General features: G+C 36.6%; 3 protein-coding genes across 4 annotated transcripts in view; 2 read left to right on the forward strand and 1 right to left on the reverse strand.

Annotated features, from left to right (window-relative positions):
• The window catches only part of LOC125240465 (mitogen-activated protein kinase kinase kinase 4), a 55491-nt gene extending 51764 nt beyond the window's left edge, over window positions 1-3727 (reverse strand). The window contains 1 exon segment of the mRNA XM_048148360.1: window positions 3424-3727. Within this exon segment, the coding sequence (XP_048004317.1) occupies window positions 3424-3503 (80 nt within the window). The 5' untranslated portion in view covers window positions 3504-3727.
• Window positions 3728-8063: 4336 nt separating this feature from the next.
• Window positions 8064-8909, forward strand: LOC125234682 (protein enabled-like). Its single transcript, XM_048141027.1, has one exon. The coding sequence runs from the start codon at window positions 8064-8066 to the stop codon at window positions 8907-8909; it is 846 nt and encodes a 281-aa protein (XP_047996984.1).
• Window positions 8910-10728: 1819 nt separating this feature from the next.
• LOC125242264 (carbohydrate-responsive element-binding protein-like) lies at window positions 10729-13369 on the forward strand. 2 transcript variants are annotated; one of them, XM_048151010.1, is made up of 2 exons: window positions 10729-10830; window positions 12099-13369. In XM_048151010.1, the coding sequence occupies exons 1-2, from the start codon at window positions 10828-10830 to the stop codon at window positions 13209-13211; spliced, it is 1116 nt and encodes a 371-aa protein (XP_048006967.1). In that variant the 5' UTR covers window positions 10729-10827; the 3' UTR covers window positions 13212-13369. The 2 variants fall into 2 exon arrangements, with proteins under 2 accessions (XP_048006967.1, XP_048006966.1); XM_048151009.1 differs by lacking the exon at window positions 10729-10830 and adding an exon at window positions 11604-11727.
• The last annotated feature ends 3158 nt before the right edge of the window (window positions 13370-16527 follow it).

The raw sequence follows: 16527 nt of genomic DNA on the forward strand, positions 1-16527 counted from the left end.
GTGATGATCACAGATATTTATTCTTTATTGCACACCATAAAACAAAGGTAAACAACATGTTTAATATCATCTGATTGCAAACAACACAAGCCTTTGTGAGGCTACCATTTTTTAGGGTTCCGTACCTCAAAAGGAAAAACGGAACCCTTATAGGAATCACTCGTGTGTCTGTCTGTCCGTTGTCACAGCCAATTTTCTCCGAAACTACCGAACCGATTAACTTGAAATTTGGCACACATATGTAAACCTGTGACCCGAAGACGGACAAGTAATTTAAATTAAGAAAATTCAATTATAGGGACTACTTTTGGGGGGTAAAAGTGAAAATTAAAAATCAAAGTTTCTAGAACTATATTGTGCTACATATCAAATGAAAGAGCTTTTTATAAGTATTTCAAAAATATTTTTTTTAATAATTTTTAGTAAAGTAATTTAAGAAAATTACCCCCCCCCCCCCTTATCTCCGAAACTACTAAGCGTAAAATTAAAAAAAAATACACGAGATAGTTTTCAATTTATAGATTACAGGAAAACCTATTAGAAATCTACAGTAAAGCGTAAGTCGGACTTAAAAGAAAAAAACTCAAATTACGAATTTCACTCACTGCCGCTGCAAGGAGCTACCAAATCTCTTGAAATTGTGTGAGCGCGTTTAAATATTACATATAAACTTATTTCTGTTTCGTTTGGTTCAAAATATCGATTATTCGCAAAAATGACTTAAGTTCCTACTAAAAAGGAGGCGCTTAAGCCCTTCTTGTAGTGTACGGAACTCTTGCAACGCGATTTCCCGATATAGGCAGTATAGGCACAGGTATGGACCGGGATATCCTTACACTAGAAACAAACTGTATAGCTTCATCAAACATTTTTAATTTAAAAATACAATTTCAGACGTTTAAATGATGGCTGTCCACTTGAAAACTTAAAAAAGTTCACAAAAAATCACAAATTCTTTTCTTGTTGTCGATGTTAAGAGGTTGAGATTTAAAGCATACTTTTCAGATCAATTAACTAGTGCATCGAAGTGGCAAATTAGCACAATGACTGTATTACTTTTTAAAGTTACAATATGTGTTTTATATAGTATAGAGCATAAACAAAGCTATAAAAACCGCAGCGTAACTAATAACCATTTACGACTAACTTCCATACTGCTATCAGATTACAATTTGCTCTGCTCTTATCAGCTGATGGGCGATTGTGATAACGTATCTCCATTAATAGCTGTTAAGCTTTTTATAGATGCAATACATTTGTACACTTCCCCGAGATATCTGAGCGGCCGGGAAGCGCAAAAATATCTGAACATGCCTTATCGCCTTGACAGAGTTCCACGTAACTGTAATGTGTGACCAGTTCATTGCATGTTTATTTATTTATGATGCACTGAAGTACAGTACAATCTCGATAATCTAGCACTGTTGCTGACATGGAGGTGCCGGATTAGTGGAAAATTCGGATTACTGGGAATTAGAGCCATTCTCCATACATATACTTTTTTATGTATGTTGTATAAAAAGACTGAGCTAAAATAATGAATTCAGAAAACATTCGACCATTTTAAAGTGAGTCAAACTCATAGATGGTAAATTTGCACTTGCAATTATCACTTGCATCTCTGTTTTAGTTCCAGATTACTGGACGTTTCGGACCATGAAAGTGCCAGTGCCAGCCTATCAAGATTGTACTGTATTAATTTTTCTCTAAAGAAACTTATTTTTAACCTCCTGGGGTTCGATATCCTAATACTAGGACAAAATACCTACGATGAAATTTGAATCTACGTGAAATAGAATTGAGTTGCTTTTGTTTTGATTCGTTTGATTTTTAAACAAAAGAAATTCAGCCCTGTTTTCTAGTACAATTGTTATGTTATGTATTGTTTCAAATGTGATTAGCAAAATTTTTGTATGGTGGGTCGCTAGAGGTTAATACTTAGACATATTGATATTTAAATTTGTACCATAAATAAAGAAATATGCAAATAATTGGTCACTTACATAACTCTGTTACATGGAATAATTACCCAGAGGTGTGAATTGACATGATTTATTATTCATGCATGTGGACAATGGATTACATATTAAAAAATTAAATTAAAATAGCCTTTGTTACTGAGTTTTAAGTTTGAATTCTCATTTTTGGCATTAAAGTTAAGTTTCATATTGGGTTTTTATGTTTATAACTGTTCTTTAGTTTTTAAATTAAGTCCTCTAACTCAGTTTGCCTCCTGGCAAAGGCCTCCTCTATTACATATATACATATAATTTAAGATTATATTTGCTACTCTAGTAGTATCACCAAACTCTACCTTTACCGGCGTACATACATATTAAGACAATACAGACACACAATTCACGCTATAATTACCACCTTGACCACACCAATAGATCTGATGGTCACTGTAATACCAGTGCCAGAGGTCCTAATAGTCTATTCCCTATATTCATAAACATACACTACAGTTATCAAGCTGATAAAGTTTCTTTCTATCACACCAATATGTTGGAAAGGGACAAACAAACATTATCGGCTAGATTATGTATAAGGGGGTATTTCTATAAATAAATAAATATAATAGGACATTTTTACACGGATTGACCAGGTCCCGCGGTAACCTCAAGAAGGCTTGTGTTGTGGGTCAAGATCCTTTGCCTTCTTTCTTATGGTAAAAAAAATTAAGAATAGTGTCCTAAAGTTTTGGATTTTGGCAGATACTGACAGACTGATAGATGAAACTGTATTTGCTATGGTGTATAGCCAAAATTATAAATATATATTTTTTAAACCTACAATAAATATTAATTCTTATAAGAAACACTGATTAAAACTTTCATAATTTGTGGACTTATTGATTTAACAGGCTATAATTTAATTTCATTGATACCACATGGACAACACCCTCACAATGTTTGACATAAGTCTAGTTTTAAGACTTTCTTTGAAAGTAAATTTGTATTAAAATATAAGCATTTTTCACAATAACAACCTTTAATAACAGGCCGAGAGCAGAACAGGCAGAGAGAAATTGATTGTAAGTTATGAATTGGTTCATTGTGTTTTTCAAAAATGTGTTTGAAGTTTACATAAACCTAAAAAGTTGACCTAAAAAGAACAGGCCAATTTTATTATATTTACAACAGTGTATGATGAAACTCTTGTGCATCAAAACTTAAAAAATCTTCGTAAAAACAGACAATCAAAATAAAAACACTACACATAAAAAACCTACACAACAATAACCAGAAATAAATACTACACATTCCATCGAAGTTAATTGTAGCCGTAAAGACCACTCTAAACTTGGCCGTGTAATCTCTCCATTAGACTATTAGCAACCCATAAAACTCTCCAACTGATAACTGCGTATCATTAATGATTTAACCTAAACCACTCAAATAAATCAAAAACCACACTTACGGATCTTCTTCAGAATCCGATTTGAAGTTGATTTGGAATCCAACCTTGTTCTTCCAATCCTTATCTAGAGACACATCCATGTTTTTTCCCTAAACTTTGAAACACGGCACTAGAACATGACTTCGTTTTTCACACACAGAACGCGCGGTAAGAGAAATTGTGTAGCCTGGGAACGTATCCCTGCATTGTCAGAGGCCACTATTGTTATGGATTTGGTAAAAACACTTCATAATACACAAAAAACACAGAATACACGGATAATGTAATCGGTACGAGTAATGCGACAGCCGACACGTATTTTTGGTCTATTTGTCTTGATTTGATTATTTTGACATTGACTTGACGTTTCAGGGTAATTGTGTTGCCATTGTAATTAGTAAAAATCTTGAATGTTTTAATTATTCTGAAACACCCACACTTTCTGTAAAAAGAAGTCCATTTATGGGAAGACTTGGGGAAGACGGAATTCGTTTGAGCTTGCTGCAGCTTCTTTATAATTCCTTTTGATAACCAAAACTAGATTTAAAATGTAGATGCGATTGCGATGGTATCATTTTTACCTAGAAAGTACCTGCGCCAGAGTAGGTATTTTTACCAAAATTGAGGTCTCAAAATCAAAGAAAAGCTAAAATACAAAAATCTTTTTTTATTTCAATACAATAAACAGGTCTTAAGATATCGAGATTTAATTATTATAAGAAATACATTTTTTAAATTTCTCGTTTCTTTATAGTAACGGAAATGGCTTGACAGAATAGAAACACAACATAGCAATTAAGGCACGCCACAGACAGTCTGAAAAATTCATAATCTTAAAAAAGATTTGTATGCAAACTGACAGTTCAAACTGACACTGACAGATCTGTCAGTGTCAGTTTGCATACAAATCTTTTTTCAGATTATGAATTTTTCAGACTGTCTGTTGCGGGCCTAAGACTCCAATAAATTAATCTACAACTAAACTTATTAATAATATAATTTTGTTATCCTCCACGGCTTTAAAAACGTCAAATGGTAAATATAGCCAGTCGAACCACTTTGTCACTAGAAAAAGGAGCGCAATTCAATTTTTCTATACGATGATAAACACTCGCGCCAATTATTTAAAATTATGACATTTTTTTATACTGGCGGAAATGGCTTGACAGATAATAGAAAAAGTAAACATCTCATTTTAACAGACTTCGGTAAAGTATCGTTACAAATTTTGTACAAAAAAACAGTTTTTCAATTATCTGGCAACATATTAGTAACCACCATAGACAATAATCATAGACACGATGACAGCCATCAGCTGTATTTTTCTTCACAAAATAAATAATTTATTTTCAAACATCAACTGTCAGTTCTGTTTTGATCTTATGAAATTGTGTGAATGTCTAATCTACGAAGTGAAAAATAAAGGAGCCCTATGACCAGGCGGACCGTAAGCATACCCTGGTCTAAACGGCCAGGATGGTGTTTCTGGGGTTGGTTGCATCCACGATTGCCCATACGGTAGCATGCCTGGAGGATATGGCTGACCTTGGAACGGGTAATATGGAGTTTCTGGCAAATTAGCGAAATTCTGCTGAAATAGTGGCCACTGCTGAGCACTGGTGAAGACTGCCGCCGTCGCTGTGATAGCAAGAAGTGTTGGAAACATAGTCTGAAAACCAGAAATGTAAGTATTAATTATACTTTTTTACTAATATTATACTGTAGCCTAGTTTTAAGTTTGTAACTGCTTTTACAATACCCTGCTAGGGTCCATGTTACCATTTTAATGTACATTTTATATCTACTGGAAGCAAATAAATATCATCATCATCCTCCTTGCGTTATCCCGGCATTTGCCACGGCTCATGGAAGCCTGGGGTCCGCTTTGACAACTAATCCCAAGATTTGGCGTAGGCACTAGTTTTTACGAAAGCGACTGCCATCTGACCTTCCAACCCGAAGGGTAACTAGGCCTTATAAATATAATAAATATAATAAGCAAATAAATATATCTATCTCTATCTATCTCTATTTCGAGTAATAAACGTTCTAAATTAGTAATTGAAAATTTACCTGTAGGTGTGTTGTTAAACTTCAACCAGCAAAGACTGCGCTAAAAACCACAATTCTAAAAAATTAAAGGCTCTCCGTAACACAATTCATGTAAACGAACAAAGGATCTGCTCACTTACGTTTAAACTACTACTTAGGTATTATAGTAGCTGTAGGCACTATTGCTGCTTATGTAAGCTATGTTATGTAGGTACATGAGATTAGAATCAGAATGACTTTTGATCGAAAAAGTCCCTTTGCAGGGCCTTCCCACATTTTGATTAAATATACTGTGGCATATCCAGACCGTCAGTACCTATATAGGGCGCAATATTTAAAGTGGTTATGGGAAGATAACTCTTAACACCTATAATTTTTAATTTTATAATCTTTTTCTACTGATAATCTGCGTATGCTATTATGAGGGTAGGAGAATTTAAACACACATATCTGTAGCCATTATACTTTATACAAATATTACAAAGTTACATTTAGTACCATTTTATGTATACTGTACACTATAGCTTAAATAGTAATAAGACTTGTAAGACAGAGACGAAACATACGGGATTCAACTAAGGGCAATGGTTTCAATCCAGCAGAGCACAAAAAAAAATAGATTACTATTGTTCGATATCCTTAACTTTCCTGTTTTCTCTGCCTTAATGGAAAATAAGCCTTAGTATATAAAGTCGAGCTTCACTCATTCGTCAGAATCGCCATGTTTCGAACGACGAATTCGACGTTTCCGAACTGCACCCTTTCCTTCAACCTCATAGCTTTCACTATCCTTGTTTTCCAGCGCATTAGGATCTTCATTCTTCCCCATTTCCAACCAGTCCTTAGCTCGGTCCTTCTTTATCTTTTTCTGATAAACCACATATCCATCTTGTGTCACGTAAGACACCACTGGCGTCAGAACCTCACGTCTTCTCTTATGTTCTTTATTTCTTCGTGTAAAATTGATTTCAAGACTCTCAGACGAAGACTCGGATCGGCTGTCATCATCAGAAGAATCGAATTCCTCTGATTCATAATGCTTCTTTTTCGGCTTCTTCTTCTTTGACTTATTCTTTGGTTTTTTGGACTTCTTCGGTTTCTCTCTAAATTTATCGACTGTGCGTGAATGGTATGGCATTACGACGCTTGGCAATTGCGGTGGGCCGATGATTGGCATTTGCATTGGCATGGGTTGCATGCCCATATTGCCCATTGGCATGGGCATGGCTCCGGGGAACTGCATTGGGAACTGAGCTTGAGCGTGGAAGGCATGGAGGGTCATGAATAGCGTGATATGGTGGATCATCTGAAAAGTACATAGATATGAATGTAAAATTACACGAACAACATCTTACGCAAGCGCTCGCTATCGGCAGGCTGTCTTCCCTCTATAATGGAAGCGTAGCTACGTTGCGGTTCAAAATGAAATTATTACATTTACTACCTCTGTAGACCCTCTGTTCCAACTTCAGTTGTGGAATGAACTGTGGAGGAACCGCAGTGAAGAGATACAGGGTTCTTCAAAATATAAGCGTAACACAGATTTTTAAAGAATCGGTAACGAATATCTAATACTCCTCATTGAGTTATAGGCGTCTATTAGCTACGGTAACCACTTACAACCAGGCGCTTGCCACTGACGTGTTATGAAAAGTGACAGGCAAGATATAGTTACACTGGTTACACTACGTACCTTGATATTTTACGCAATATTGCTGTCATATCAAACTCTTGTGCGAGTAGAACCAAAATTTGGCCGCGACTAAGGAAAACCTGTATTTCATGCTGTTATATAGCTTACAACAGCATGTGATTATTAGGTAAGTTCATATGTAACATGCTTAGGTGTAAACAAACATGTACATTAGGGTAACCTAAGACGTATTACATTACTTACACCAATCACAAAACAATGTTTTTCTGTGAACCTTGCGTCGTCTAGCCTTATAGCAACTACCCTAAAATTATAAAGTCGAATTTATGCTGGTTTCCTAGACCGTTTTGCAAGTAGCTCCACGGCTAAATTAGTACCTATAAGAGTGTTTATCGTTCACCTTACAGATCCTATAATCCCGTTTTACGTAAGCCAAATCGACAATGAGCATATTGTACGTTTGATTACGTAAATCTTACGTTGTCGACTGATTGTCCCCGGCCACCTGGCCTCATAGTTTTTGGTTTACATAAAAGCGGTTCTCTGCGTATACGCATTTCAAGAAACGCTTTGGAGGAAGCTAATTGGGATAAATAGAAAAGTTTTACTACTTGATGATATTGAAAAGGTATGTTTAAATAATATTTAGTACCTAATTCATTATTAAATCAAAGCTCATAAATATGATTTAATGAACATTTTTGAATTCCGATATGTTTGTCTAAACTAATCAAAAATAATTGGCATAATTCTTTAGTCATGTAGGTACAGTGCACAATATCATATTTCAGAAGTTTGTTCCTCCTTTCCACAGATTATGATGGCCAGAAAACTGCGCTCTCTTGCAATTCTGGTAAGCTTCACGACGGTCTTCGCAAAAAACCCTGAGCCTGAGCTGCCACCATGTCCGACCAACTTCCAATTCCTCCCTCAATCTCTGCCAATGCACTGTAAAATGACCAGCTCCAACTCGCCTGTGCAGCCAGGAGCACTCTTGCCTCCTCAGATTCCACCTTTCATGCCTGGCCCGTCAGGAATTACAGGGAATCCTCCTCCTCCTCCAGATAAACCTCTGCCTGCTCCCTTCTCTCCACCAATGCCTATGGGGATGCCTCCAATGCCCATGGGAATGGCACCCATGGGTTCGATGCCTATGGGCTTACCCGGAATGCCAATGGGCATGCCTATGCTCGGTGGTCCGCCACAAGCCAAACTTCCCGTCATTGTCATGCCGTTCTACTCTCCTGATCCAGCTTATAAAGATCCTAGACCAGATTCGAAGAAGCCTTCTGAACCCCACAAAAGGAAAGTCAAGATTATCAAGAAATCACATCATCATCATCATGATTCTGACGCTGACTCAAGCTCGGACACTGACGGTTCAAGTTCTGGCGATTCGAATGACTACGAGAGAAAGCGTTGGACTTGGAAAAACCGCAGGGCTATGAGGAGACATAAGAGAATGAGGCATGCTAAAAAACAGGAGTTCTTAACGCCCGTCCTACAATACGTTAGCAAAGACGGGTTTGTTATATTTGAAAAACCTATTTCAAAAGGTGAAGCAAAGGATTGGTTAAGTGATAGTGATGGCCCTAATGAAGATACTGTTAAAGTAAATAGAGCACGAGAGACCAACAAGAAATATAGCAGAGATGAAGACGAGACGAGGCCAAATAAACGTGTTGTTACTAAAGACTTATCAAAAGAGTCAGATCATAAAATGGTAATTCAAAAGATTCAAAAACGGCAAAAAAACCCTCGTCAAGAAATTCGCGAAGAATCGAAGAGTAAACAGCACTAAATTTTCTTATATGTAAATAAAATGTTATCAATCCAGTAAGAAAAGAGCAGTAGGTAGGTATTATTGCCTACTCGAAAATGTACAGTACCTATTTATGGATAATTTTATACTTTTGTAAATGAAAATACAGTTTTATATTTTATTACATGGAAGTTGTGTTATTTCAAACGTTAAGTTCAATTCAAGCTCGCTTTTTTTTTTTAGTTTTTAAGCGTTAATGCGGAAAGAGAAGAGGGTTTTAATTTTTAATGGAACGCATACATTTTATGTATTTTCCCCTCACTATTTTTTTTTATGGGATAGGAGGCAAACGAGCAGACAGGTCGCCTGATGGTAAGCGATCACCGCCGCCCATGGACACCCGAAACACCAGAGGTGTTGGAGGTGCGTTGCCGGCCTTTAAGATGGGTGTACGCTCTTTCTCTCGCTCGAAAACACGTGTTTTGTCCTTTAATACCAGCGGGTAAAAACGCATTTTATCCACTAGTGGGTAAAGTAATTTGACCTTGAATATAGTCAAATTAACTGCTTTGAAAATTGATATAACTCATTTTCTTAAAGTAGGTGAATCTAGTAATAAAGATGATTTACCACCTAGTAATAAAGATGATTTACCACCTGTGGAAGCAGTGATAAACGCATTTTTTGCGTTGTAGTTTCCTCGCTTTAGTGAGGGGAAAAGTTTTGTGTTTGCAAATGTATTTTACTTCTCGGGTGTAAAAAAATCGCAAGTTCAGGATTCTATTCTCGAACCACTCGCTTTGCTCGTCTCGTGGTTCAACTACAGAATCCTTTCACTTGCTCGTTTTTCAATTCCACACTCGGCGTTAAAATACAACTTTGCCCCCTTGTATAACAAATAAGTATTTCTTCTCGCACAAACACAAACAGCACAAACAGAGTACGTAGCCAAATGCACAAATTCTTACGATAATATCGTTATCGCAGCTAAAGTCGACCCACGATAAGTTTGCAACAATTTTGATAGCCCTGCCTCTTTAAGGGTAAAGTAAACGTCATCATTTCATCGAATTTTGACGTTTAAAATAACAGTTGCACCGGTGAGGCTGTCAAAATTGTTGCAAACTTATCGTGGGTTGACTTGAGTTATCTCTATCGCCTGTGGTCGTATTGATACGACAGAGTCAGCCTGCGTTTCGATCGGCGTCTAGCGTTGATTCTCATTTTGGCTAGGCCAGCAGAAATGACTAATCTACTATTCTTCATACATACATAAACGGCTGCATTCCCAAATAGGGAAGCCTGTCTTAGACATTTAAGGGCTGAAAGAAAACCAAATCAATATAATGGCAGTGACAGTTCGTTAGCCCATCGTACACACCACAATTGAACATAAATTCCACAGTAGACTTCTGCGACACTACCGGAAAGAAAAGGGGGTGGTGAAAATATAATCTCATCACCACATGGGCAAAAGGATACGAACTAATCTACCGTATTTACTCCAATAAAAACGTACCTAAAGAATGACAGAGAAAAATACTAACGATTGAATACGTTGCTCCTGCTTATAAGCCACGGTGGTTATAACCACCGTGGCACTGCAATTTCAAAGTTCTGGAATAACCAGTTTGACCAGAAAACTATTTTTTCATACAATACTGAACTGTCACCGCATACATCAGAATAAGAGCGCTATCTGGACAATAGTAATTTCTTGTGAGGCTTTACTTCCAATTTGAGGAAGCTACATTAGCTGCTCTTCTCATGGCCGTATACATTAATGAACGAAATCCAGTCAAACTACTCAAGAATCTTTTGAATTCGGTCTTGATCGTATCTTTTGCATTGTTCCTGTTAAAAATGAACGACATGAAGCCTGATAACGTTCAGTAGTTCAGTGGTCATTCACGCAGATGGTCAGTTTTCTTATAAGTGTGAGTTGGATTTAATCGATATGGTATGTCCCTATCTTGTTCATTATGAGATTTATAAAATACTTTTAGACCAAGCTTATCTGGCAGTGATTTTGTTAGCCGTTAATTGTAGGTGGTATTTTAAACGCCAAAAATATATGAAATTGTGACGTTCTAATGACATTAACACTGATAGGACCTCTTAAGAGTCCCATCCCCTCTTAAGAGACCCGTCCCATCCTCTATAAAAGAGACCCGTCCCATCTTAGCTTAATTTCAAAACAAACTTCAATTTGACGAAATAATGCCCTTTTCTTTTATTGCGTCTATAAAATCTTGGTACGTCTATAAAATCTGGTGGTCTAATTCTACCATCCAAAATCTCCCAAGTGACTACATGAAATATAAACGGTGTCTTATATATAATAACTTCGTCATCGTATAAATAGTTAGACCAGGCAGGAATAAAATACTATAAATTAACTATTAGAGTAATGATATGGTCTGTGCTTTTTCAACAAAAAATCGCGCGATAAGTGATAAATGACTTGTACAAGAACAAAACATAGTAAGCCGTCCCTATCGCACTATTTGTAAGTGCGATAGGGACGGCCTGATATTTTATCGTCTATCGCGCGACCATGCTTCCCGTGCTGAGTTATAAACAATAAACACAGATATTATTTGTATTAGGTACTTGAACATTATGGAAATCGATATTCTACATTTTATAGCTGATTCGAAGTTACACAACGTCGTACAGAACGGTGTCAGGGTACAATTTCAATAGATTTACAATACTTAAATATATAACGTGACTAACGTGGTATAAAAATGTACCCGTGTGTTAAAATCATAGGTGTAGATGACTTGAGCCACCTTAAAACTCTTCGAAAACTGGATATTTTTTGTTAATAATCTGTAACTACAAAATGGCCTATGTAAGACTGTGAACAATAAGTGGCTAAGTATACATATATAAATCTAGCTGATTTTAGTGATTTCTGTTAATTATAACGGGAGGTAGATCATTAGAGGTTTAGATCAAATGCAATTAATTTATCAAAGAAACTATAGTGTATTTAGCGCTTACTGTTATTAAGTTATACTCATAAGTAATTTTAATGACTGTACAAGTTAAGAATGTTTACTACTTCCTAATAGTAATGTCACAATACACAACACAATATTTTGATAAATTGATGATCTTAACTACCAAAAACTTAAATTCTCATATGATTCATTTAATATTCATGTAAAATTAAGGTTATTAAACTAAGAGATATAAGGATATGCTAATGCCTTGTTACAGAGACCATGGATATCGGCAATTACATTGTTAGTTGCTATGAGGCCAGTGAACGTACAATTCGCAATGCCGATGCCGGCAGTGCCGATGTTCCAGCCGGTGCCGCCTCCGCCGCCCATGCTCATGATGGCGCCACCGCCGCCGCCCGTACCTGTCCCTGTGCCCTACCCCGTCCCCGTACCTATCATAGTCACCAGAAAAACTACCACCACTACTACTACCACAACAACCCAATCACCCAATGATGGCGGTGACGGAAATGGTGATGGACACTTTGCAATTGCATTCCCTTTGCCTTTCGGATTCCCTGCACCATTCATGTTGCCACAAGCGCCTCCTCCGAGATTCTGCAACGACAAACCGAGACCGAAGCAGTGCCCTCCTTGTCCACCGTGCGTTTGCGCTCCGAGCTGCACGCCTGCGTTTTACTCCTTTTGCTCCCCGTGTCATCAGAAGTGCAGATGTAAAAGTAGTGGCGATACTCCCAAGCCTCAGCCTCCTAAACCGCCGCCACCCATGCCCATAGTACCGGCGCCTATGCCTATGTATCCTATGGTACCACCTATGGTACCTCCGGCGCCAGGTCCTATATTCATCTTTCCCTTGCCGCCCGCTATGCCTTTCAGACGTCCACCGAGAAGAGTTCCCATAGAATCGGCGAGCGAAGTTAGTGATACTGATACTTCAGACAGTTCCTCGGACACAGATACTGATTATAATAAAGATTGGCGACGTAGAAAGAGACGGAAACACATAAAAAGCAAGCAACACATAAAAAGCAGGCGACGTTTCAGTAACATTAGGAAGAATGCTAGAAGTTACGAAAGTAGCCATGATGTAGGAACAATAGTTCATGAAACCAAGCTTGTGAAACCGATGTTATCCTACATAAGCAGGAACGGGAAAGTGAAATTTGAGAAAAAGCTTAGCGAAGACGATGCTAAACATTTGATGGGAACAGATACAGATAGATCAAAAAGTGTGGAATTTAATAATAATGGTCGAAGATCTGCTGTCAGGCCTGTCAGTTCTAAAGACACTAGAACTGTCATATTCAGTCCGCCGCCAAACAAGAAAATTACTAATCTCACAGTATCTTTTGATGTTGTTCAATAAATTAATACAATACATCTTGTACATAATGGTAAAGCAAAAATTTTGTATAGAAATTATATGTATAGAACAGTTGGGTCGACCAAGTGCATTTTGAATCACACTAAATAAAAAATAGGGTGCATGGGGATGACAAACAGGTATTATCTAAGTTTTCTTATATGTAAATGTATTTTGTAATAAATTTATTTTAATAATTTTTTGTTGTCTTTACCAAAGCCAAAAATTATCCACGTATCAATTTAAGTTATTACGCCAAAAAAATTTTAGGCCCAAAAACTGAACATCTGGCCTTGTATAACAATGCTTGGTTTCTTTACATAATTACCTTAAGTAGAATTCAATGAACAATCACTGGTTACGTACACACAGTTTCCTTATAACGAACTATGATTCGATTCAACTTTACCATTACCAAAATGCGCTCTAAGCTTTACGCACTGTTTCTCATTCAAATATTTCTACCAATGTTTGACTTCCAAAGTTTATCTGTAAACGGATTACCTTTCGATTATAATCAGCTGCTAATGCAACAACAAATCCAACGAAATCTTCAGAAACCTACAAATTTAAACAAAACCGCTGAAAATTGTACAAAGAAACCGGAGGAAAATATTAAGCCTTGCTGTACCGCGACTGGTTGCTTCAACTGCCCTTACCCGATGGTGCCAGGACCACCCGTACCACCTATACCTTATTTGTATCCACCACCGCCAGCAGCGCCACTAGTGATCCACGCGAGAACATACTACGAACCTGTGGAGCACGACCACCCACCGCTCAAGGAAATACAAAGATGGATCAAAAAAGATAAGAAGAAGTATAAATGCCGGCATCAATATAGCTCTAGTGATGAGACAGATGATAGTTATTATGACAGTGATACAGACGGTGACAGTCGTTCGAGAGATTTTGACTATTATGGGAATGTTATGCATGTAAGACGGCCATAAATAGCTGCATGTCTAAAATGAGAAGAAGAAGAGACGTTTTCTAGACCAGTAACAAAAATGTTGCAGTTTTTTTATGTACATTGAGTACCTTCTTATCTTCATTTTTAGTATTTAAAGTACAGAGCCACATGTTTTTTTACGTAACATTTTATAATAGCGCGTGGTTTACAACTTTACAGTCTACATCATTAGTTTTTAGAGATGCGTCCTTTATTCGAGTATATATTCTGACACTGATCATTTTATTAATATTTGGATTACAAAGTTTAATAATCAAAGGCTTTCATCAAAATGAAAGCGATATGAAGCAAATTCAGAAGACGATGACACAATCACATCCAATGGTGGTAGATATCGTGCCAATCTTTCAGCATTAACAACATTGTACCACTATATTTTGGCCAAGAAGATAATTATCAAATTATCCAAGATATACAAATGCAGATTAAAAAAAAGATTCAACAAAACGAATGAAACGTAAGGTTTCCGATGATAGTTCTAACAGTGACAGTGATAGTGATGAAACTGATGAAAAAGATGGTTGCAGTGATGGTGGCAGTAGTAAAAGTAATAGTGATTCCACTGATGACAGTGATGAGTGTGATGACTCATTTCCAGCTGGGTAAGAATTTGAAGAAGAATGATGTCTATAGGGGCAACATAGATAACTGGGTATCCGTCTTTCTTTCTTTATTTTATTGTTTTCTAATCGAATTCTTAGATACTCAGATAATTTACGATAACCCTTTTATATAACCCGATAACCTGCAATTTTTATAAATCATTAATTTTACATGATGATTGATGATTAACACCTACATATTATGTACTCTAATCGCCTACCAGAGGTTTTGTAATTAAAACATGTATTTTTTTATATTATAAATTATTTATTTACAACAGCTTTTTTGTACCTTTGTTCCTTTTTTGTACATCTTTTTCAACATATCATTTTTAATTTGTACAAAATATAATTTATATAAATCCGAACCCAAAAAAATCATAATTAAATAGTAACTACTTTAATATTTACATGAAATGTGAGAATGTATTGAAAAATACTAAGCGGCAACCCACACTCAGGCGACGCACGTCGTAAGACGCGGAACGGACTTCAGACGCGGAACGGACTTCAACGTCGCTTGGGGCGCGTCTTACGTCTTTCCTATACAAAATGTGTACTGAGGAGATGCTTTCCATACAAAAAACATCTACCATTTATTTAGTCACCGCACACTACAACTAAATAAAAAAATATGCGCATACATCTACTATACATTATCCGTCGTCGCGGTAGTGAATGAAATACATTGTTTCATACAGAAATCATGGACAAATCCTTGTGAATTTTTTATTAATTTTACGTAAATGTGCGTGCCAAATTTTGTGTACAGACACAGAGCCGTCATATTTCGCGCATTTTTAGTTGACATTGTCATCAGTGACATTTGGCTCTTGACAAGTAATTATTTAAAGATATTGGTTTAGTTAACTCAAGCAGACTCAGAAATAATGACGCATTTTGTCAACAAAGATACATATCGTGTATTTCGACACTGCTAATGTAAATCGAAATGGCGTCTCGGTCAAACGACCGACTATGATGCAGAAGATCGTGGGTTCGAGTCCGAAGTTTTTTTTAATCATTTGAACTTTTATGGATTTATTAAGTATTTTTTATTTTTTTAATGGAATATTTGACTATTACTATATTGCTTTCCTATTTTTTATTTTCATACAAAAATACAATACAATCCTTTATTATGCCTTTGTTGATAAAATAAAATATTACACGTCTGGTATAATACATTATACATAGGTCATAGTGTGGGCATAGTATTAGTAAAGTATTGCATTTACTGAGCTGGTTGACCTATGTTATTGTTGTGTGAATGTTTTTCTTCAACAACTAAATGGTTATATACAAGAATATGGGTAGCTTTTGCACATTGTAATTTTTCCTCAGTCACCCGTTGACCACGAACGCTGTAAAGTGTTTGAAACATCGGGATGAATTTTAAACTCATTATACGCGATTTAATCCGTTTTCATAGTTTTTATTTCATGAGTAACTATCGCGGTAACTGAAGACAATATTAACTAAATGGTTACAAATAAGAATTATCATCAATATAATCTGGTCCAGGCAGGCAATTATGGTCGCGCGATAAATGATAAAACATCTGGCCGTCCCTATAATCGCACTTACTAATAGTGCGACAGGGACGGCCTGATATTTTATCGTCTATCGCGCGACCATGCTACCCGTGCTGTACTGTAGCTTTTGCCCGCGGCTTCGCTTGCGTTAGAAAGAGACAAAAGTAGCATATGTCACTCTCCATCCCTTCAACTATCTCCACTTAAAA

The sequence above is a fragment of the Leguminivora glycinivorella genome, chromosome 2 (assembly GCF_023078275.1).
Source record: "Leguminivora glycinivorella isolate SPB_JAAS2020 chromosome 2, LegGlyc_1.1, whole genome shotgun sequence".
Classification (NCBI taxonomy): Eukaryota; Metazoa; Arthropoda; class Insecta; order Lepidoptera; family Tortricidae; genus Leguminivora; species Leguminivora glycinivorella.